Genomic DNA, 23,618 nt, shown 5'->3' on the forward strand with positions numbered 1-23,618 from the left:
ATTGATACAGATAATATAAAAAGGTATAACAAACTGTACGGTATACTGATACTTTAAACAGGTGTTTGATTTATGGTCAGGATTAGGCCTTAACAAGTGTAAAATCGCCAATCCCTTTCAGTGTTAGCGTGGTAGCCAATATCTATTCCGGCTCTGAATAGAAATGTACAGAAAGATACTTGCAGTAGGGCAAAACATGGGCTAGTTATGTCGAAATGAAATGTCGTCAGGTGTGATAAATAAAACGAATAAATAAATGTTTTGTCTAGAGAATTGTTTCCTCTGTCACAACAATATACATTCACTGTTATCCATAATGTACAATATATCTTTTTTTTTACTATATGTAAATATCAATCGCTCATACCATACACCTTGTTGATTGGGTTCTTTATACTATTATAAAGTATAGAAATCAGCTTTCAAACAGAAAGATTATGAAATAAACAAAAATCGATATTAAAATTTGATCTTTTTTTAACTTTAGTTATTTTTGATCTTATGTTTTTTCGCAAAACACTGACAAAGGCTAAAATAATCGAGTGCCAAGTATTTTTCTAAAATAACCTGAATTTACCTTTAATTCTTTCTTAAATAATATGAATGCTTTTGCATACCAAAAATTCCATAATTATCTTATCTTTAGAAATTGAATGATACATAGTGTCATGAATCGTTTTAAATTCATTATAATAGTAATAAAGAACCCCAATCAACGTACAAATCACCAATATACATTAACAACTATGTTTATACCATGAAGGGTGAAGGCGCTTCCTCGTAAAACTAAGTGCTCCTACTAGAAAACATCTTAATAAGTTAATTAACATCAAAGGCTTAGTAAATAAACGTGGCAATGGCGTCAATTCACTATGTAAATAGATCACAAAAAACTACCAACTAATATAATTAAATATTGCATTGAACTAAGTTTAAAAAACTGACAAGGAAAAAGAAATGCTTGAAGTCCAAATATACTAAGGCCTAAGTTTGTCGACAAAATAAACATTAGTTTTCTTAAAACAACTGATTCGTATAAATTTTACGTTCAATTTTCAAAGTATAACACTTGTTTTAAGAAAAACGGTCGGTTATAGTGTTGGTGTAAATGGGTCTAACTATAAATAACTGATATGGGTGATCAAAAGAAATGCTTAAAGTCCAAATATACTAACTGGACTCTAAATCATAAAATATTGCATAACACGACTTATATTAACTTAATCTTCGATATAATATTTTCTCATCAACCCATTCCTTTTCAAAAGTTGCACTTGTATTTAAAATGTGATGTATGTATGAATGAGTAATACAAATACAACTTTTAAAAAGTTTTGAGTTTCGTCAATCTTTTAATAAGAAAAATGTTCTATGTGTGAACCAAAAATGAAATCAAACAATAAACATATTGGCATTGGGCAAACCAAGAATGAGTTAATGAATGATGAAATAAAGAATTAATATGGTGAATGATGAATGAATGATTAACGACTGTTTACAGTAGTTTGATATGGCCGCCCTCAACCTTTATATGATGGTTTAATTGCATTCTACTTTTTAAGTTATATATTGATACTTGTGATAAATAACTTTAGTGTGACTTGGTTATAAATTATAAGGTTTCTCAATGAATTCAAGACCGTTTGTTGACTTAGATAATATCTATTTGTATCCCGTCTTAAGGGACCTGCTAGTAATTTCGTCAGAACTTGAACTTCGATTATAATTAGAAGATCTATGCAAGAAGTGACTTTTCTTCACAGAAGCAATAAAATTGGTAGTAATTTCGTGAACTACCTACAGTGAACGACACGCCTTATATCATGACTCAATGGTGCGATACGTAAATCGTAGAAAAACTCGTAGAAACCAAAATGTAAGTTAACCCTTTAAAGTTCGCTAAGAAATCATTACAATTCTAAATAACGTCGGTTCCTACAAAAATTACATTACATATAAAAAGTTTATAAATTACGGTCAAGTAATTTAAAGGGTTATTTTACACTGATTTGTATTACAGCTAGACACTTTAACCGGGTAAGTCGACATTGTGTAATCATAGCCTAAGAAAACCCGGAAATACCTACTCGTTATGGAATACTCAGAAATTTCGTGACATATTATAAAACATTGCAGAGTTCTGAAAGCAATTGAAGTTTATAAAAAATATATTACAGTTTAAGTTTATGGAATATTGTGTTTGATTATATATTTTTTAAAGTTCCTGAAAGTCTTATTATATGCCACAAAACAATGCTATCGGAAAATATGGACATTTCACCCGAATGCGAAACTTCTATGAATATTATATTAAAAAATATGAAAAACACACCCTGTTTTTTTTTGCAAATGAGAACAAGCTATTTAATGCAAACGCAAAATCATTTGAGTGCAATAAAATTATACGAAATTTTTCTAACAAAAGTTTTTATTTTAAAAACCCCATCGTTATATTAAATGTCCACAAATTGTCACTCTATTTTTCTTTTAATTATTATTGTGTAAATAATATTTTGATAGTCAAAATTCCTACCTTTTGTTAAATGATAATAATTTAGATACCTACTCTAATTACTGTGATATTCATATGATCCTATTGCACAGAGTATAATAAAAATATAAGTTCATTTTGCGTCCGCATTAAATCTGATACAACAAAATAACATTGAAAACATGATCAAAATGTACTTATGTACTACTATCACTAAAACATAACAAAAAAATTTCGATAAGTAGCTAAAGCAATATTTTTTTGTATTTTTTTAAACGTTTATTACTCAATTCATCTTTATTTACATTAATTATTCGGTGGTTGGTTTATTTTTTTTAATGAAAAATAATGTCTTTTTATACATATAATATATAGATTTTTTTAATTTTATAATTCGATATTTTTTATGTCGTTTACAACAGAATCGAAAAGTCGAGTATTAAATATAATGTGATAGAAAAATGTTATTAATTTAGAAACTTGTTACTAGAACGTATATCAAAAGTCAGTTAATAAGCTTAATTAATCAAATATTAATTTATAAGACAAATACACAAACAACTGAAAAATCAGATCTTACCAAAACAGGACAGTTTGTTGAAAGTCTCTTTAACAAAATAGCTATTTAATAGCCAAAATTAAATATTGCTAATGAAATAAATGCAGAAAAGTTATCTGAAATAGGTTGAATTTAAAAAGGCCAGCATAACAAATTATGAATCATCTCTATTCTTGTATTTGATGCGATAAATAACACACAAAAAAAATACGACGACTCAATGAGAGATGATGAGAAAATATTAACTTAAAGAGACTTTCAACTAAACTGAAACATTGAACAACACCCCAAGCCTAATGTTTGAGAAAGTATGCACTAAACCTATTGTTAATTAAATATAAAATCACATTTTAAACCTGTGCACAATAATACCGGGTACACACTTACATACCGATGTATATTACCGTAACAGCGTGTTTCACACTAGCGGATTACAACGCGACAATATACTGTCGCGCGATTTCAGGTGTCATCGTTTGTGCGGTCTAACCATTTTTTGGTGTAGTTAAGTCTGTCAGTACAAAAAATGCTATTCTATTTTTGTTTCTGGCAAGCTATGCTGTCGATTTTGAGGTCGACGATTCTGTCACTAACAAAATGATATGAGAACCAAGTAGGTATAACAATTTGAAAGGGACAAAAATAAAGGATATTTTCCCTTGGAAGTTGCAACTGTCAACAGCTGTCAACTGCACAAACCGTTCGGTATCCCTGTAGCAGTAGCCTAGTATTTTTTGTCAAACAGTCTGTACGAACCGATCATTCCGGCGAGGAAAATCCGCTGGTGTGAAAATACTGTTAGTGTACAGTCCCTTAAGATTATAAACTTTCGAAAAATTGTGAAGTGTGTCATACTGTTTACATTTTCGGAAATTTATAATCTTAAGAACTATTTGTGTGCACCCGGCTTTTGGGCAGTAAAGAACTCAACACTGGGTTATTTCAAGTCAAGCTTATTTTTTTATATATCAAGTGGAAATAATAATTAACAATAAAACATATTTTAAAAAAGCCTCTTTTAAAAGAATATTTAACAATTGGCGTTTTAATAACTAATTAATTGACTAATCAATAATACTGAAGTTAAAGACACAAAAATAATGTTCTGATATTTTTCAAGGATTATTTGTTTTGACCTGAATAAAAGTTTATTTCCACCTGATACATAAAAAAAATAATATTGAAGAAATGTTGCACCACTTATAAAACACAAAACTATTACGCAACAAGGTGTTCTACTTATTTATTGGTCACAATTTATCTCAATCATTCGAATTTGGTTATGAAATTAACTAAACATTTCGTTTTTATTTTTACTTAAATACAAAAACCCTCGTACCTACTTGCTTTGCTTCATCAAAATGGATAATTCATAACCTGAAAATTATGAAAGAAGCAGTAACAATTTATTGTGATGTCAAAAATAAACCCGACTCAATAGTTTCACTGTATAGAATAGAATTTATATTTTGCATTTTTATTTTGCTGTAGAAAATTAAATAAAAAATGGTGCAACACTTCTCGTCAGTATTTATAGCTTAAAAAAAGATCAATATGCGGTGGATTTCAATAACCTATCTACGTCTTTATTTTCTTACTAAGGATAGGAGTTTGACATAACTCATTTGGAGCTGTCAAAATTCTACCTCTAGTATTCAAATCAACAGATAGCTTATTGAAACCCGCAGTAAGTCAACTAGCGATCGTTCGATCTCGACACGTATTGGTCCGTCCGTGCTTATATACAATACATATATAAAATATACATCTACATACGTCCGTCTGTCACGCGCTATCTAGTAAACTAAAAATTAATTATATTTAATATATCATTTTGTGTATCTTAAGGATTTTACCGAGACGCTGCTTTGCTGTCTTCATCCCTTTCTTCAGTCTTGCATCTGAAACAACTTTTTTATGTTAAAAGAATAAATTAAAAGTATATAAATTGATTGTAGAATTTACTTTTTCTGACGTTTCCAGACTTATGACAACCCACAACACTCAAAACCAAAAATCGTTTATTCAAACTTGGCCGCAAAACAACCTATTCGAACATCAGAAATTTACAAAAGACAGCCCCCAAAACGCCCACCCTTCACCACTTCCTATGTGTTTTCGCTGGGAAGAAGAAGTGGCGCAACAAACTCATGCACCCCAGCAACACATGTCTGTCTGTAGGTTAAAAGAACACTTCAACAATTTATTATATAAACATTTGTATGCATTTTACTTGAAAAGAAGAATATGTGTTTAGAATTGACAATGTATGTGCATATTGTTTTTTGTAAGGTCATTGACCTTGTGTTATAGTACAGAAATACTCACTCTTATTATTTGGCGTATTGTGTACGGGCGGCGGCGGCCGTTTACTTTTAGTCGCTAGCACTGCTCGTTTTGCGTTTGGCTGCAAACAAATAAACATTTACTTAAATATTTACTTATTCTTATATACATGGTCCTAAGGTATCTGTACAATATAGGGCGATGGTCGATAAGGCTGCGTCTTCACGGTGCATGTAGCTGGAGCAAGTTGACATGCGCAAGTGACCCGCGCGCATGCAACTGAGCACGCGGGTGGGTAGTCTGCTTTAGTACATGTGCGAGTCACTGGACCCGCACGTTTTTAAAATGCATGTAACCTGCGCATGTGTCAGCTACTGGCACCGTGTCGACGCATCCTAAGGTTCGTTTCGAGGATGGTTGACCATCCCGTCATGACGAGTTCTTGTGTTATGGAAGGCACGATTAATTAGTGGCAAGGGTTTGAACGTGTATGAGACGTCGGCAGGGGATCGGGGTGGGGTGGCTGGGGCATCAGGTGGGGCGGTTAGGGCGCGAGTTTGAACGTGGGTAGAGCGCGGAGTGGTGCGACGATATACAACGCGGAGTGGTACGTACCTGTGGCGCGAGCTGCGCGTCATGCAGCGAATGTTGGGGCGTGAGTTCTGGCGTAGGGTGGCGCAGTACTTGTGGGGACATGGGTAAGGACGTGTGTGAGACGCCGGTTGTGGTTGTGTACATACCTGTGGCGTGGGCTGCGCGTCGTGCAGCCTGTGGTGGGGCGCGGGGTGGGGCGCGCGGGGCGCGGGTCTGGCGGCGGCGGCGTGCAGCGCGGCGCGCACACACTCGCGGCGCACGCCGGCGCGGGCGGCGGTGCGGAGACGCGGCACCAGCCGGCCGAGTCGTGCTCGAGGTGACCACGCCTCGTCCCTATGAACAAAGTTTAGACATCGTTATTAGGTACATTCAAAAAAACGACCTGAAAAATCTGAAAGAAAGTATCGGGGTAGTAAGTCGATTTTTTGCACGCAAGTTGCTAATGAACAAAGCGCAAAAAAAAACTGAGTTACCTTTAGTTTATCCACTTATCATTTTTGTTACGAAACGTTATATGTATTTATACTTAAACGATGATACAAAAACAATGTCGCATTACGGGTTTCATATTTTTTGACAGACCCAAGCACGGTAATTTATGTATATCCGTAAAACTGTTTTTTTTTTTTTTTTTTTAAATAAATTTGGTAATTATAACAGTCCTTACTTTTCTGCTTTAGACCGCGAGTCCACCCTGTTGCGTGAGTTTCTTCTCCGCTTGGACGCCGTCCATTCTTCGTCCTCGTCCGAACTCATCTCCAATGATGGATACACTGGAATAACAGCACATAATCAGCACACATATATCTATCGTATATATATATATTATCGTAGGGACGGCAGTTTTAATAAGTTCTAAGGGCCCACTCGATCCCAGCGTAACAAGACATCGGAAACGATCGAAAATCAAAGATAGTTTCAATTGATTTTTTTTTAACATTGACAAGGCATGACAGTGGATATGACTACTTTTCTCATTTACTTACAAGAAGGTAAATATTATATAAGCTAAGGATTTTTCAGTAGAATCAACTAAGCTCAGAAACTACTTGCGGTTTAAAAAATTCTATTTAAAAATGTCTTTCAGTGTAAGACAGTTACATCGAAGAAAAATAAAACCGGTATAGGTTATAAATTTTTCACAAAACAATTCGCTCTGTGTGTCGCTGGCGAGGCCGAGTGTAGCTGATGCGGAACACTTGACATATAGCAGTAATGTACTCACCATACTCATCATCTCTATGCACCTCTTTGATAACATCTTCCTCATCAGGCAAGTCGGGCGGCAGCTGCGGCTTGCGGGCCCGCTTGTCGTGCCGCGGCTGTGTGTCGCTGGCGAGGCCGAGTGTAGCTGCTGCTGAACACTTGACATATAGCAGTAATGTACTTACCATACTCTTCATCTCTATGCACCTCTTTGATAACATCTTCCTCATCAGGCAAGTCGGGCGGCAGCTGCGGCTTGCGGGCCCGCTTGTCGTGCCGCGGCTGTGTGTCGCTGGCGAGGCCGAGTGTAGCTGATGCTGAACACTTGACATATAGCAGTAATGTACTCACCATACTCATCATCTCTATGCACCTCTTTGATAACGTCTTCCTCATCAGGCAAGTCGGGCGGCAGCTGCGGCTTGCGGGCCCGCTTGTCGTGCCGCGGCTGTGTGTCGCTGGCGAGGCCGAACGTGCGAGCTGTGTCCGTGAAGCGAGAGCTGATGCTGAGCATGCCAGCTACTGCTGCGTCTTCTGGCTCACTGGAAGTAAAAAAAGAGGTAATTCTTGGATTAATTTGTTATAATTTGCAAATTTTATCAGATAGGTATAAATGAAATAAATAAACCTTTATGCATCCCTTAATTATCGCGTACAGACAAAAATAGACATGACGGATAACTTTCGTATCATGCATGACATATGAAATGATGGTGGACATTTATAGGCAAGAACGTGGATGGGTATAGTGTAAGTTTGCGACTAAAGAAGTGATGGATGGATTGTGAGATCCAATATGGCTAGACAGAATGGGACTTGTGAGATGATGGAAGATAGAAAAGTATGGAAGAATAAAACTCAGCTAGCAGAGACGACGTTGACGGGCGCCGGCCGCGACACTTGCTTGTAGTTGTTGCTGTAATATATCTCTAACAGCTTATATACAAATACTAACGTCTCAACAACAGGCTGTTCCTCCTCAGCTAGCACAGACGCCTGTATGAGCGACTCGATGCCGTTGACGGGCGCCGGCCGCGACACTTGCTTGTAGTTGTTGCTTGCATTTGATGTCGCTGTAATACAAACATTAATATTATTAACGGGAAAAATTTTGTCGAGCTCTCTGTAATACTGATAGTACATTAGAATAATATTTAGGCGACTTTTTATATGGATGGGAGCAGTAATTCCTTCGGAACGCAGTTAAAACGGCTCGGCGCAGCTAGCAATATAATAAATGTTCACCACAAGGCAAGCAAAGGTGGAGTAAGATTTCAAGGCACTCTTCGGCTCCAGGCACACACATCTCGAAGGAATTACTTTCCTCCTCTAGATATACACTACGTCTAAAACCACTCGGCTTAATAACATTTTTTTCTTCCTGCAATTCCGCTACGATTCATCTGCTAAACAAGGCTTTTGTTCGCTCACACTACAGGAAAAATAGGCAGTAGTTAAAGACTACTACTAAAATAAACTACTAACACATAGAAGAAAGCTTACACATAACATAACTGCTTCCAGAGTCTGTTTGAAGATCCAGTCAGACATTAAACAATGAAAAATATTATTATTACAATAAACTGTTTTAATACTATTAATACACACATTTACTTCAGGGTGCCCTTGAAGCGTAGAAAGAAGATCAAATCGAATTGATCGCTCGGAAAACTCAATTGATTGGTGATTTAGTAATAGAAATGGGAGGGTTCCAAAGACGGCGTACGAGGGCGGAGCTACTAACTTTCCTTCTCCTCCGAACACCCGCAGTTTTTCGAGCTAGTTTCTTAGGAGATTTTGCGTGATGACATCTCCGCTAGTTATTTTGTTCTCCATGAGCTGAATACTGACCGTTGCTATGTTCCCCGCGCCTATACCCATGCTTGTGCTTGGTCTTCCTGGGCCGGGGCGCGGGAGTATCGTCGATGTACAGGTCGGAGTCCTCGTAGTCGTACGTGTTGGACACGCGGCGACGGACGGGACGCTCCGAGCGACGGACGGGGGTCACTGGTTGGGCTGGCTTTGTTTCTTCTACTACTTGCTGTGAAAGAAATTAATTATATCACATATTTGTAAATTATAATATATAACAAAGTGGAAGAAAACAATACAAAAGCGGACCCCGATCTTAGCAGAAGAATATTCAGGCAAATTGAATAGGCACTGGACTAAAGGTAAGCGATCTTTATATTACTATTTTATTTAAAAACTTGGTTTAAAGTGCTACTACCATCAAAGTTTGATGGAACTTGAACCATCAGTTTATAATTACTCGTATTTGTATCACAATGAAGATATACGATATTTACTGTTTCTCGCGGTTTCACCTGAGTACTAAGGGGAGTACCTTTCGCACTTAAATAAAATAAATAAGTTTTGAAATTGGTGTTTCAATAGCTAGGAAAATAAGCAAAAAACTCTCTCTATAATACATATTAGTATAAGGAATTACTTACATAATTGGTAGTAGCGGTATATTGATGTGCAATAGCGGCATCGTACGACGGCAATGGCGTCTGGTGGTAATCCCCGTTCACTGGCTCTTGAACAACATTACTGTAACTGGCCGTTTGCTGTAAATAACATACGTATTGTAATTTAATTATGGTAGGATCAGTTTTAGAAAAGTTTAAATAAATGGACGAGCTAAATAAAACTGTCAAGAATACGGATTATTACAGATTGCAGCTGAATATAAAGATACATTTGCGAACCACGAGTCTGCGGCATATATTCGAATGCTCTTTTTCTGCTATTTCGAATATCTTTCAACACAATAATTCATTTTAACTGACTCACAGAGAAGGTTCTCATTGCAAAAAAATATATATATATGACTAAGAGCATAACGTTTTCCTCTATCTTCACACAATTCTTAGGCTTAAGTTGACCTACAACATAAGCATCCGTGTTTTTTAAATATATGTTTACAATGAATTTTCACATTCAATTTTCAAAGTTATTGGTAGTTTTAAGAAAACCAGCCATTTATGTTGTTTAACTTGGACCTTAGTCAATTTTTTATTTTGTTACTAACCTGATGAACTGTCGGTACTTCTTCATATCTCTGGTAGGTATCCACAGTGGTATAAGCTATTTGTTGCGGCTGCTGATAGCTGTAGACTGGCTGATATGAGCCCGGCTTGGCTGATTCCGAGTACTGGTAGTCTTGTTGTATGTCCTCGGCTGAGTACATGCCTGTGATGGTGGAATAATTATATGACATGTATGTTATATAGAAAATTATGCCCTAAGACTGTACAAATAAGGTTGTTTTGAATTTTTATATATCAAGGCATTTGAGGCTGAAGGTAGTGGATTATAAAAGCAACCTAATAGTGGCCAGACCAGGGAGTATGTCTATAAGAACAAAGTTTAATTTTATTTATATATCATTTCATTTAAGATTTGAATATATGACAATACGAGAAATCTATCAAGCACGATCTTCCCCAGCATATGAAACACTATTTCAGTTACCACTTTATTTTTCAGTTGATTTTTAGTTGACATTCTCACTACTTGTTGGCGAAAACTGCTTGAAAAATATTTTAATACTTTTTACATTTATTGACAACGAATTTATCATAACATACACAGAAATATTTACAAACCTGGTCCATAATTCATATCCTGTCCATCAATCCTGACATTAGCCTGTAGGTTTTCATTGGTAAAGAGTATTTGTTCCTCATGGTAGTCGCCGATGTCTTTCTTGGAGATGGTCCACTGGTGTATGGGTTTGAGCGTCGGCCGGTCCGCGCGGATGAGGTGGGACTTGAGGATTGAGTGTTCTGGGAGAGCGTAGGGCGGCGGGGCGTCCGCGCGGGATGAAGAGGGGGAGTTGCTGAAATGGAAATTGTATTTATTAGTTTGTTGTAAGTCTTCTTGTGTACTAGATTTTAGTATTGCTTCATTTAAATTGTGATGAGAAAGAGCAGAATGAAGAAAGAGTTTACAACTTATTTGTAAGAAGTAAATATCTCAATTTATGTATTTATCTTGACTACCAAAGTGCAATTGTCTTAAAATAATTTTCAATAATGTTATCATAATAAAGCTGGTGAACAACAATGATTTGCAGCTTTGCCTTTGGCGCTCATAAACCTTCAATCATTGACCAAAAAGCCAAACTGTTGGTCGAATTCCGACAATATTCAAGACCGATTTCATTTGCTTGTAATTTTTATGCACAAGTTAACATACAAAAGCCTTCTAAGAAGGACATAAATACTAGGATATTTTTTGATGCAAAACTTAACGAGATATAGTGTACTTAAAATGGCCACTTACTTCATCTTAATCTTCAGCGCAGTAGGTTTCTTATCAGACCTCTCAACATATCCGTTTTCCTCTGGATACCGTACCTCTTCATACGTCTGATAAGCATACCCCTTCTCAGGTATGACCATCTCTTTTCCTTCTACCACATATTTCGTGTCTGGCAGCCCATTGGCGAACTTCACGTCTTGTGTTACGTATCTTTCTTGGTATACCACCTCCTGAGAAATTCAAATGATACATATCATATTTTTATATGAAGAAAATTGATAATTATCTGGTTTATGAATAAGGTTTTTGGTTATTGCAGTGCAGTGGAAAACTATGGCTATGAGACAAAATCTTTTATATGATAATGTATTTCGATATCGAATTGCACTCAATCAACGTAGTCAGTAAGTAATAAAATCGATTGCGACAAATATGAAGTCTACTTCTTCCTTTTTTTGTAATCGCCAGAAATAAGTATACTTTCGTCTTAAAAAAGAGCAAATTTCACAGAGTCCTACAAAAAAATGAAATCCCAACCCAGTACAAAGTACTTTAAAACACCATATTTTTCATACTTACCTTATTATCAATAAAGAACTTGTCAGTATAAACTTTCTCGTCGACAAACTCTCCGTTCTGTCCCATATGCATGATAGGTTTCGGTAACGTCAGCTTTAAAGATTTCTTTGAGTTGCTATGACCTTTCTTCTGTGATTTCGTGGGAGACGAGTTGTGTTTCACTTTGAAGTCCTGAAAGATGGGATACAAGAGTTAGGTCTTAGGCTGTGGTTTCATATCATATCATATCATTTATTGCATTCCATAGTGTACATTTGGTGGAAAATACATATAAAATAATAGTTTCAATGAAGCGGCGCCGGGATGAGCTTTGAAAAGAGTGGGGAAATGGAAGTTTGGAAATGGAGTGGGGGCCCCCAGTGGGGTCCAGTAGGTCCAAAGAGTAAACGCGGCCCTGGTACATAAAGGGCTTAAAAAGGAACATGATGGGTTTTAGTCAGTAAGAGTCTAACACTCCCTTACGCTGCACACACAGCGGGAGGGAGTGTTTTTTGGAGAGTCATTTAATGATTTCCCTTTAAAAAATGTTGTGGGATGTAGCTGATAAATAGACCCATTTTTTAATTTTAGTAAGTATGTAATATAAAAGGTGAATGTTCTGACGTATAACGTTTAGGAGTTGGCGCTGGATAGGCGTAAATGGAAGAAGCGGCACCAACAAGAGCCGGGCTCTTAAATTGATGATGATGAATTAAAATAAGTTGTTCATACCTTATCTTTCCCAGTAGTGGAAGTGGACCGTTTCTCCAAAGTCCTGAGCTCCTTGCAGAGTTCTCTCACCAGCTGACCAGAGTTCAGGCATTTGGGTACGTTGTCGCGTTTCGCTGTGTCTGTCTGTAATTGTAATTTATTTTGGTTATGTCTACTGTTGTATAAAATAGAGTATATACATATTATACATAGTATAAAATGGTTTTTCTGTTATTGGCTTTTACTGTCCTGCTGCTGATAAAGGCTTCCAATATTATCTTCCCCTTTTCTTGCTGTAGCCAATCAATGAGGATACTAAAAACTGCATCGTGTGGCCTCACCGTCAGATCGACATAGTTGCAAAGTGCGATTGGTACAGGAGCTCTCGGGTTAAATTCCCCGGTGGGATCAACATCGCTTTCTGAGTTTTTTTACTTTCGCAAAGCCCGGAGTCTGTATGTTGGTGGGGTTACTGCTTCTGGATTGCTACTGGTCATTGTTACAATTCTACGTCGGAAGCCATCAGGCGTCTGGATTTTAGACAACTTTAACTCTTTCTCACTCTAATAAAGGTGATTGAACCTACATTTAAATACCGACAGATGTACGAAAAAAACAAAAAAGTAGTTATACGTACACTCTTGAGTGCATGCCACTCCTTGAGCGCGTTGGCGAGGATCTTGACTCCTCGCAGCAGCAGCGCCGGCAGCGCCGCCGTCGGGGCTCGAGCCGCCGCCTCGCCCAGGGTGAACTCCTCGTCCTGGAATATTACGTCATATGTATTATTTTGTATTATAAATAGTCATTTTTAAGACATTTAAAAAACCCTTAAAACTGGGTACTAATTAAATATTTAATGTCGTTTCAGTGTAGTCGTGAGAACTTCGACCAGTATCGGGATAAAATATAGTAATAGTTCCTCCTAGCCGAGGAATTAGCGCGACCGAATAAAAATCTATTTGATAGTCTTTCATGTCTTTCACAGAACCTGAATTCATGCATACGAACTTTTGCTTATTAGTAGTACGACGCACCCAAATGATGTAGCTTATTAACATATTAATAATATTTTGTAAATACTATTGACAATTGATATGCAGCTGTATCTGAAGGGAAGTTTTGGTTATCACCGTGCAGCGGAGCGTAACGACATACGGGCATGTGTAACGCAACATGCGCTTATTTGTGGTCGGAAGTTAGTCGCGAGCCGCCATTAAGTTTGGCGCTGTGTACCTGCGTCTCCTCGTTGTGGCGGCGCAGCATGGTGAGCAGGTGGGCGCCGGCGTACCAGTGCATCGCCTCGAACAGCGGGTAGCGGAACATTGTAGGGGTTTCTACACGACGCTCTATCTCGTAAATCCTAGATTAAATAAATAGTGCCGTGAGATTTTTTCAAAGCAATATAATTTACTAATTATCACAGATTTTCAAGACAATTTCTATGTTAAAACTTATCAAGGTACTAAGACCATTATTTAAAAAAAAGAACAGACCAAGTGCGAGTAGGTCTCGCGACTACCCTTAAATCGCCTGTCTACCTTGGTCTCTAAAACTATTTTCTAGTTTTTAATATTTGTTGTTCACTGTGAAGATATCGACGGTCTTATCAACGGTCGGTATTTGTGAGATACGGCCTAGCGACGGACGATCAGCGAACTCTCATTAATACGGACCCATTTTACCCTTAAAAATACTGCTCTCATAAATGAACAAAGAATTAAACTTACTGCAACTGCATCTCAATAGCATAGGAATGGAGGAAGTTGCCGCCGAACACGAGGGAATCACATGGCGTCAGCACTGCATGTATCCAGCCACTCGGTATGAATAATGTTTGTGATGCTGTCACTTCTGCTGTGCCGTACCTGGGAGAGTAAAAAATATACATAAGAATAAAAGTACACAAGTCAAGAACATTACAGAATTAAAAAAAAAGAAATAATTGTTGCCATGTAAAAAGATAAAATTGAAAAAGTGGGATAGTTCTCTGTGTCGGAAATCCTATAAACCTGTATTTAACGTGAAATAATCTGTTTTTTGTTCATAACGTGAAGGCTACAAAACTGGTGAACCTAAAAATATTTTACTATTGGAAAGCTATTGGAAAAACTATTGTAAAGCACTGCCCTCCAGTAACATAGGCAATACTTTATCCCAAACAAAAATTCCCCCAGGATAGGGGTAAACCGCAGGAAAAAATGTTTCCTATTTATTATATTAGTGTAGAATTGTAGACAGACACTCTAGTCTACTCAGCATCACTTGCGGGGTAAAAAGCAACTATGATTTTGTTCCGAACTTGAAAGCCAAAAAGAACAACGCTAGGACATTCTTGTGCCTTACCATTCCACCATGTCTCCGAAGAAACGCTCGTTTTGATTGTTGGCTGCACTCCATTGCTGGTAGAGAGCGAGATTCGTGGCAGTCGGCGGGATTAGGTAGAATATCTGGAATTAAAAGCGGAGTTTAATAAAATTATCACTTATAATACCACAAGAGCTTCAAAATTATCGGGTATTTTCCGATAGGTTCGTTGCAAACAAATGAAGGAGTCAAGTTTTTCAGGTTAAAAAATAACGAGCGCGAAGCGCGAGTGATTTTTCCTGAAAAACTTGCCGACTTTATTTGTTTGCAGGGAACCTTGAGGGAAATGCCAGATAATTTTGAAGCTCGTGTGGTATTCGGGGGATTATTTTTCCGTCCCAAATGTCGGCCACAACCTGTCAGTTTGACGTAGCAACGACCAGAGAAAATATTCAAAAAAAATTATCAGTATAATACCATGTAGGTTGTACCACGTGACGTCGAATGGTGCAATTCTATTGGTCGATATTTGGGTCGGAAAAATAATCAATAAGAACTACAAAATGAAAAGAGGAATTGGGAAAAAATTCTTTTCTAAATATTACTTATACCACAGGCTTATTTTTTTTTTTCAAAATCCCTGTTCTCATTCTGGAAGTCCACGGGGCCTATGTTAGCAATGGACTTTGTACGGTTGGCATTGTCTGACTGTAGGGTATTACGTGTGGTAGTTATATACCGGCGGTCTACCATATCTACCGTATACTTCCCACTAGTTCTGCTAGGATTTTGAGAGCTGCCATTTAGTTTGGCACAACGCATTTAATCCAATATAGCCACTCACCTTCCTGCCATGCAGCACATGGTACCACACGGTGGTGCCTCCGAAGTCCACGTGGAAGTCTGTGTAGGCGCCGGCGGGCGACATGAGGCAGTACTTGCGCACGTGAGATATAGCCACTCACCTTCCTGCCATGCAGCACATGGTACCACACGGTGGTGCCTCCGAAGTCCACGTGGAAGTCTGTGTAGGCGCCGGCGGGCGACATGAGGCAGTACTTGCGCACGTGAGATATAGCCACTCACCTTCCTGCCATGCAGCACATGGTACCACACGGTGGTGCCTCCGAAGTCCACGTGGAAGTCTGTGTAGGCGCCGGCGGGCGACATGAGGCAGTACTTGCGCACGTGAGATATAGCCACTCACCTTCCTGCCATGCAGCACATGGTACCACACGGTGGTGCCTCCGAAGTCCACGTGGAAGTCTGTGTAGGCGCCGGCGGGCGACATGAGGCAGTACTTGCGCACGTGAGATATAGCCACTCACCTTCCTGCCATGCAGCACATGGTACCACACGGTGGTGCCTCCGAAGTCCACGTGGAAGTCTGTGTAGGCGCCGGCGGGCGACATGAGGCAGTACTTGCGCACGTGAGATATAGCCACTCACCTTCCTGCCATGCAGCACATGGTACCACACGGTGGTGCCTCCGAAGTCCACGTGGAAGTCTGTGTAGGCGCCGGCGGGCGACATGAGGCAGTACTTGCGCACGTGAGATATAGCCACTCACCTTCCTGCCATGCAGCACATGGTACCACACGGTGGTGCCTCCGAAGTCCACGTGGAAGTCTGTGTAGGCGCCGGCGGGCGACATGAGGCAGTACTTGCGCACGTGAGATATAGCCACTCACCTTCCTGCCATGCAGCACATGGTACCACACGGTGGTGCCTCCGAAGTCCACGTGGAAGTCTGTGTAGGCGCCGGCGGGCGACATGAGGCAGTACTTGCGCACGTGAGATATAGCCACTCACCTTCCTGCCATGCAGCACATGGTACCACACGGTGGTGCCTCCGAAGTCCACGTGGAAGTCTGTGTAGGCGCCGGCGGGCGACATGAGGCAGTACTTGCGCACGTGAGATATAGCCACTCACCTTCCTGCCATGCAGCACATGGTACCACACGGTGGTGCCTCCGAAGTCCACGTGGAAGTCTGTGTAGGCGCCGGCGGGCGACATGAGGCAGTACTTGCGCACGTGAGATATAGCCACTCACCTTCCTGCCATGCAGCACATGGTACCACACGGTGGTGCCTCCGAAGTCCACGTGGAAGTCTGTGTAGGCGCCGGCGGGCGACATGAGGCAGTACTTGCGCACGTGAGATATAGCCACTCACCTTCCTGCCATGCAGCACATGGTACCACACGGTGGTGCCTCCGAAGTCCACGTGGAAGTCTGTGTAGGCGCCGGCGGGCGACATGAGGCAGTACTTGCGCACGTGAGATATAGCCACTCACCTTCCTGCCATGCAGCACATGGTACCACACGGTGGTGCCTCCGAAGTCCACGTGGAAGTCTGTGTAGGCGCCGGCGGGCGACATGAGGCAGTACTTGCGCACGTGAGATATAGCCACTCACCTTCCTGCCATGCAGCACATGGTACCACACGGTGGTGCCTCCGAAGTCCACGTGGAAGTCTGTGTAGGCGCCGGCGGGCGACATGAGGCAGTACTTGCGCACGTGAGATATAGCCACTCACCTTCCTGCCATGCAGCACATGGTACCACACGGTGGTGCCTCCGAAGTCCACGTGGAAGTCTGTGTAGGCGCCGGCGGGCGACATGAGGCAGTACTTGCGCACGTGAGATATAGCCACTCACCTTCCTGCCATGCAGCACATGGTACCACACGGTGGTGCCTCCGAAGTCCACGTGGAAGTCTGTGTAGGCGCCGGCGGGCGACATGAGGCAGTACTTGCGCACGTGAGATATAGCCACTCACCTTCCTGCCATGCAGCACATGGTACCACACGGTGGTGCCTCCGAAGTCCACGTGGAAGTCTGTGTAGGCGCCGGCGGGCGACATGAGGCAGTACTTGCGCACGTGAGATATAGCCACTCACCTTCCTGCCATGCAGCACATGGTACCACACGGTGGTGCCTCCGAAGTCCACGTGGAAGTCTGTGTAGGCGCCGGCGGGCGACATGAGGCAGTACTTGCGCACGTGCGGCGCGGGAGGTCGCTCGCGCGTCCACACGCGTTCTGCCCAGTCTAATGAGCGGGCGATGGCTGGTGGCTCTACCACGCGGGACATGCTGAGGAGACGAAAAAGTTTTTTTTTTATGCCAGAGAATAGATATATGTTTCTTCTTTTTATGAAAATGGCTGACCTTATGGAGATTAAATTAGACAAGATCCTGGAGCAGGACTAATTTCAGATTGAATCTTTACAGTTAGATAGGTTCACCAATCAGCTGTTCGATATGTTCTTGAAATCTGCCGTTAGTAATTCTGTACATGAAGGGTAAAGTAAAAACATAACCGATTTTAGGTAAATATGACACAAAAAAGTTATCATTTACACTCACTTGGTCTCACTGAACTCCAAACTGAGTACATTGAGCACCTTCTCGTCTCGGTGCTCGGGCGGCGTCTCGAAATAATCCACGAAGTCGCCCAACGGCATCCGCAGTGTTGACTGTTTACGTACATCTATCACTTCCACCTACAAAATGTTACACAGTTTTAAATACTTATTAGAAAGAATGACTTGGAAAATAAAGATTTTGCTAAAATTATTTACTATTCATATAAGTTTCTTTCAAAACCAGTGGTTCTAAAAACTAGATATTTTTTAAATAAATGTCATTTCAAAATCTGCATACTATTTTGAGTTACGTATTTATCTTTTTTTGCTGTATCAGGGAGACTTGCAATTCTGTCCAATATAAAAATGACAAGCATCAAATGATAACTAGATAATTTAAAAAATGTCTCTTTGAGACACAAAAAGGCAGGTCATATTATAAAGAACTTGTAAAAACAATGAAACCTTGTATTTACATCCACTAGGTATCCAGTTTTTAACGAAGAAACAAACACCAACATTGAAAAGGGGTAGACAAATAAGGATCTCATATAAAATTACCTCAAGTTGTGCCCCACAGAAACGTAGCACAGATCTAACTGTGAAGGTGCCTGGGTTCGGAGTCTTCATATCCAGGCCCTCTGATGTTGTAAATGTGACCGGCCGTGTGAAACCTGTACAGAACAATTATTCATGATTCATGAGCTTCCCTACAATTTTTTTATTAACTTTCAAAAAACATTGTCGTCATTTATTATGATTGTTAAACAAATAAACATTCACACACTCATTTTACAATATTGAAAAGATCCTGACTATAAGATGAGGAAGAGCTGAAAATTTTAATTCAGTCTGTGGAAGGGAAATTCTTTCTCAACAGCGAGGAATACCTAACTTTGCAGGACATCTAGCTATACAAAATATTATAAAAGTGATAAGCTTTTTGTTTGAACACAACAACCTCAGTGGACCAATTTGAAAAATTCACTCAGTGCTACATGAATCCTCATAGTCCAGTCCAAAACGATCCACTTACCATTATCTCTGATGAACTCCTCAGTGAACTGGTGGGGGCTCATGCGCTGCAGAGCCGCGGGCGCAGGCCTGAGGGGGCGAGCGGCCAGCGCCCGCACCCAGGCAGGTGTACCCACTTGTGAGGGCCGAGTCTCCGCCCCAAGCTCATACCGATATATGTACGTCACTTACCATTATCTCTGATAAACTCCTCAGTGAACTGGTGGGGGCTCATGCGCTGCAGAGCCGCGGGGGCTGGCCTGAGGGGGCGAGCGGCCAGCGCCCGCACCCAGGCAGGTGTGCCCACTTGTGAGGGCCGAGTCTCCGCCCCGAGCTCGTACCGATCCGCGCGGTGATTGTTTGTTGGGATTTTTACTGAAATGTCAATAGGATTGTTAAGGTTTCTGATAAATTAGTTTTGTTACTGGGTAATGTCAATGTCATAAATATTATCTGGGTAAAATTGTACATGTTGCCTGGCACTAAGAAACGTAGGCTTGTACATACACCAACTACCAGAAACAAGATGGGTTATTAATTAAAACAATACAAAGTATGATTATTGCATAACAGATCACTAATTCCTTAACATAGTATTTTCAACAAAGAATAATGCTTTGTTGAAAATACTAGGTCTTAATATAATTAGTGACACATTGTAACTTTGATATTTACAATTTGAACATAGACTATACTTACAAACTGAAGGTCCATATGTCTGTGCGCATTTTGGACAGTGATACTTGTCAATGTCGTCGGAATGATATATTTTGACATCAACACAGCTGAAACAAGAAGAAAAAACAGTCATAATCTGTTGAATTCATCATTGTCTATATATGTAACCTTTTCCCAATTAGATTGAGGTCCGCTTTTAGTCTCTACTGAGTACCCAGTACTTTACATGAGCAACTGCCTACATGATCTCCTTGACTCGAGTAACCCACAGTCATTCAAACCCCAAAAACAAAATATATGACCCAACGACTATGCATGAGGCATCAAATGGCTAACTCTAGAATGGTACGTAAGTTGGCGAGAGTACAATGAACGTACATGGTACATGGTTTGAATAAGAATACCCATGGGAACTGCTGCCCGTACCGCGATTAAATATAGCTAATGTTACTCTGGAAGAGGTCACTTTTATATTTATTTAGATAAATGATGTCGAAGGTGGAATTTAGTTTACTTGAAAGCGCTAATTTCAGGAACTACTACGTACTTCACATGTGGACTCACAAACGGAAGCCAGTAGCTACATATAGTTTTTAAGAATTAACTGTGCTATACCATGTGGGAAGTGTTTACTAATTTAAATGCAAGACAAATAAATTCAATACTACAATGAATAAATATTCATGTAATTATGTTAATTCAACGTGTTCAATGTGCTCTATATTTATAAAAGCATGTAACACTGTTATAAGTAGTTTAAAAAGATTGTGTATTGATAGTTGTCTTAGAAACAAAATTAAACCAAAGATACACAAAAATAAAACCAATTTTGGTAATTTTTAACAGACTAATATCATTAAACTGGCATATTATTATATTTATATCATGTTTTAATTGATTGTGTAGCTCAGACTGTGTGTATATTCTTGTGAACATGTTACTCAGTTATTTTACACATGGGAACTTATCACAAACAATAATAAAAACATTAATCTATAATTACTGCAAGTATGGTACGTATGCACTATGCATATTTATGGGCAAATTAACATGATGGACACATGCTAATCAGGTAGGAGGGGCAAAGTCCTCAAAATATATAATTTTTCTGACCACACTACCTTCTCTGACATATAATTAGGGCCCTTAGGATTTCACAATACAAATATACCAACACTTAACTTCATATTATACATCAAAAGCTTAATCAATACTTGAGGAAAATGCAAGTGTACATTTGTAGCAGTAAATAAACGTTATCGGATCGAAAACAATATAAATAAACACAAAGAAAGCACGGCATAAAAGCGCATTCTGATAAACCCATGACGACCACTGATGTAAACAAACAAGAACTTTGGTAAAACGCCACAGAAACCTCCGACAGTCGAATTTAAACTGTTTTGTACGAAATTAATACTGAAAATTATGATAGTTTACGGAAAATTATGAAATATTGAGTAAAACATTCGCATACAAGTGATGGCCGAACGGGCATACACTGTCAATCTTCACTGTATTTTTTTTAACACACAACGATAGTTTCACTGCGAAATTTATATATTTTCAACATTACCTGCCATGAAACCACTCACGACAGCAATCACATTCTATCATAAATTGTCCAATATTATATGGTTGACCACACAAACAATAGGTTTCCTTCGATGACGCCATTTTAATGGCGAATAGACAATTTGATTCTTTTTTCAATCCACGTCGATTTGGGGTGACCACATCAAAAAATAGATTGCTGTAGAAGCCATAGACTGCACTAAAATTATTATCGTTGATTCGAAAATACATTTTTAAACAAGTAAAATACTTAACAATTTATTTCTTTACATAGAAGAATCTAAAATATTTATTTGAATTAATGAAAAATTCAAAACCATAGACTATCCTTTAACATAAATAATGACGTCACGCCTTTGAATTTATTAATAGCAACAAGTGGAAGATTGCATGAACGCATCTCGCTGGGGAAGTAGGCGAGCCGATTATTTATTCATATTTATGTACAATAAGCCAATAAGTACAACTAATATAACCTACACCTCTTACAATATTATCGTACAGGCTGCTGGTGGTACAATAAAAAAAAACAACATTCATTGTACCTACTTATTACTAAGGGTACGAAACATTTATAATGCTGTGTGACCTATTATAGTTTACAAAATTATATAGAGACCATGAAAACATTCGAAGTACCTAGTTACAGCCCTCCACAATGCACATGTCGTGTAAACAATTTAGGTATTTTTAGGGCCCAGTGTGATGGACGCGATAGGTACCGCCTTTCGCCGTGCATCCAGTGATGATTACCTAAGTCTCTGTGATGCCTCCAAATAACATTTTTTTTCTGATCGCCCTGGATCTTAAAAAGAGCCAGTTTTCTCACATGCTTATTGTTATTCATAGATTACCGAAAATCTTTATTTCAAATACTCTCTCAATATTATTATTTCTTATTTCAAGTATTCTAGTTTTGGGGCTTCTCTTCTTAGTTTGATATTTCTAAAATAGTTTAATTTAGGGTGTTATCTACACATAACCCACACACAATTAACTATCTACCTACATATAGCCTAAGGCCTAAAGCTACCTCGAGTTGTTGATCATAGTTATATACTCTGAACCTTCCTACTTAAATAGGTTGGTAACAACAATAGCGGGCTGGTACTTAATTACCTACATTTTAATTATAATTTAATCAATTCAATTTGCGGTACAAATTATGCATAATAAATTATTAAAATGTCGATAAGATCCGTAATATTAGATTTATTGCAAATAATAAGATGTTACTTGGATTTTATTATAGTCTTGCAAATAACAACTGCATATTTATTTATAGATGCTATCATAGTTTGTTTAATTAAGCGTTGGTATTTAAATTAATAAATCCGAACGTGGTTTCTTCCATGTCCCGAAGGAAGTACTTCCTGCATATGCACAAACATTTGCGCAGACACAAGAGCACTCACTATTCCTTCATTCTCATAGCCCGATGAGACGGCAATGCGACAAGATAGCACATCTTACTTACTATGTAGCTTGGCATCAATGGAAACGGTCACCGCCAAGCTATTACCTACACTTTCGTAGCATAACTGCATAGCATCTCCGATGAAAAAGCAGCCTCGTGCAAATCTATCAAAGTAAAGATGAACGAGAATAAATAACGGCAATAAACAACTTAATCAATGAATTGATTGATTCATTTTTATGACAAAAGCAATTATTGTTATATAAAATTCTGAACGCGACCTTGACTGCGGTATATTACTGAAATCACTTCCTAGTTATACCAATACAAAATCGTTTTTTTTTTCTTGATTTTTCTTTAAACGAGTATCGATTTTTTCACAATGAAAACGAATTGAATCTTATGTGACGCATAGTTACGATGTAGCGCAATTTAAAGTTCTCGTTAATTTTAGTGTTCCGCGCCAAAAAAGTTTGTTTTTTTTTTTACTTATCTATGGCGCCAGCATTCAGTCATTATCAAACTTTTGTTAGCCTATGCATAAAAAATATGTATTGTGATTGTTGCATTACAATGCAGATATGTAA

General features: G+C 38.9%; 1 protein-coding gene across 1 annotated transcript; it reads right to left on the reverse strand.

Moving 5' to 3' along the window:
- Positions 1 to 253: 253 nt before the first annotated feature.
- Positions 254 to 21,755, reverse strand: LOC110372396 (histone lysine demethylase PHF8). The gene is made up of 24 exons (XM_064041719.1): positions 21,616 to 21,755; positions 20,061 to 20,146; positions 19,554 to 19,736; positions 18,909 to 19,021; positions 18,349 to 18,485; positions 17,883 to 18,075; positions 15,021 to 15,124; positions 14,405 to 14,542; positions 13,911 to 14,037; positions 13,315 to 13,437; positions 12,699 to 12,821; positions 11,988 to 12,158; positions 11,430 to 11,638; positions 10,751 to 10,983; positions 10,174 to 10,334; positions 9,593 to 9,709; positions 8,988 to 9,177; positions 8,092 to 8,209; positions 7,563 to 7,678; positions 7,322 to 7,453; positions 6,598 to 6,703; positions 6,077 to 6,263; positions 5,379 to 5,457; positions 254 to 4,951 (listed from the first exon to the last, which is right to left on the reverse strand). Exons 1-24 carry the CDS (start codon positions 21,714 to 21,716, stop codon positions 4,872 to 4,874), a joined length of 3,327 nt encoding a protein of 1,108 aa, XP_063897789.1. The 5' UTR covers positions 21,717 to 21,755; the 3' UTR covers positions 254 to 4,871.
- Positions 21,756 to 23,618: the final 1,863 nt, after the last annotated feature.

The sequence above is a fragment of the Helicoverpa armigera genome, chromosome 26 (assembly GCF_030705265.1).
Source record: "Helicoverpa armigera isolate CAAS_96S chromosome 26, ASM3070526v1, whole genome shotgun sequence".
NCBI classification, from domain to species: domain Eukaryota; kingdom Metazoa; phylum Arthropoda; class Insecta; order Lepidoptera; family Noctuidae; genus Helicoverpa; species Helicoverpa armigera.

Excerpts from the sequence above, each read along its gene's own strand:
- LOC110372396 (XM_064041719.1), bottom strand. The coding sequence starts at position 21,716 with ATGGCGTCATCGAAGGAAACCTATTGTTTGTGTGGTCAACCATATAAT. Across the intron at positions 18,076-18,348 it reads TTGGAGTTCAGTGAGACCAA|CATGTCCCGCGTGGTAGAGC; the intron begins GTGAGTGTAAAT and ends TCGTCTCCTCAG. Across the intron at positions 7,679-8,091 it reads GAACAGCCTGTTGTTGAGAC|TGAGCCAGAAGACGCAGCAG; the intron begins GTTAGTATTTGT and ends TTTTACTTCCAG.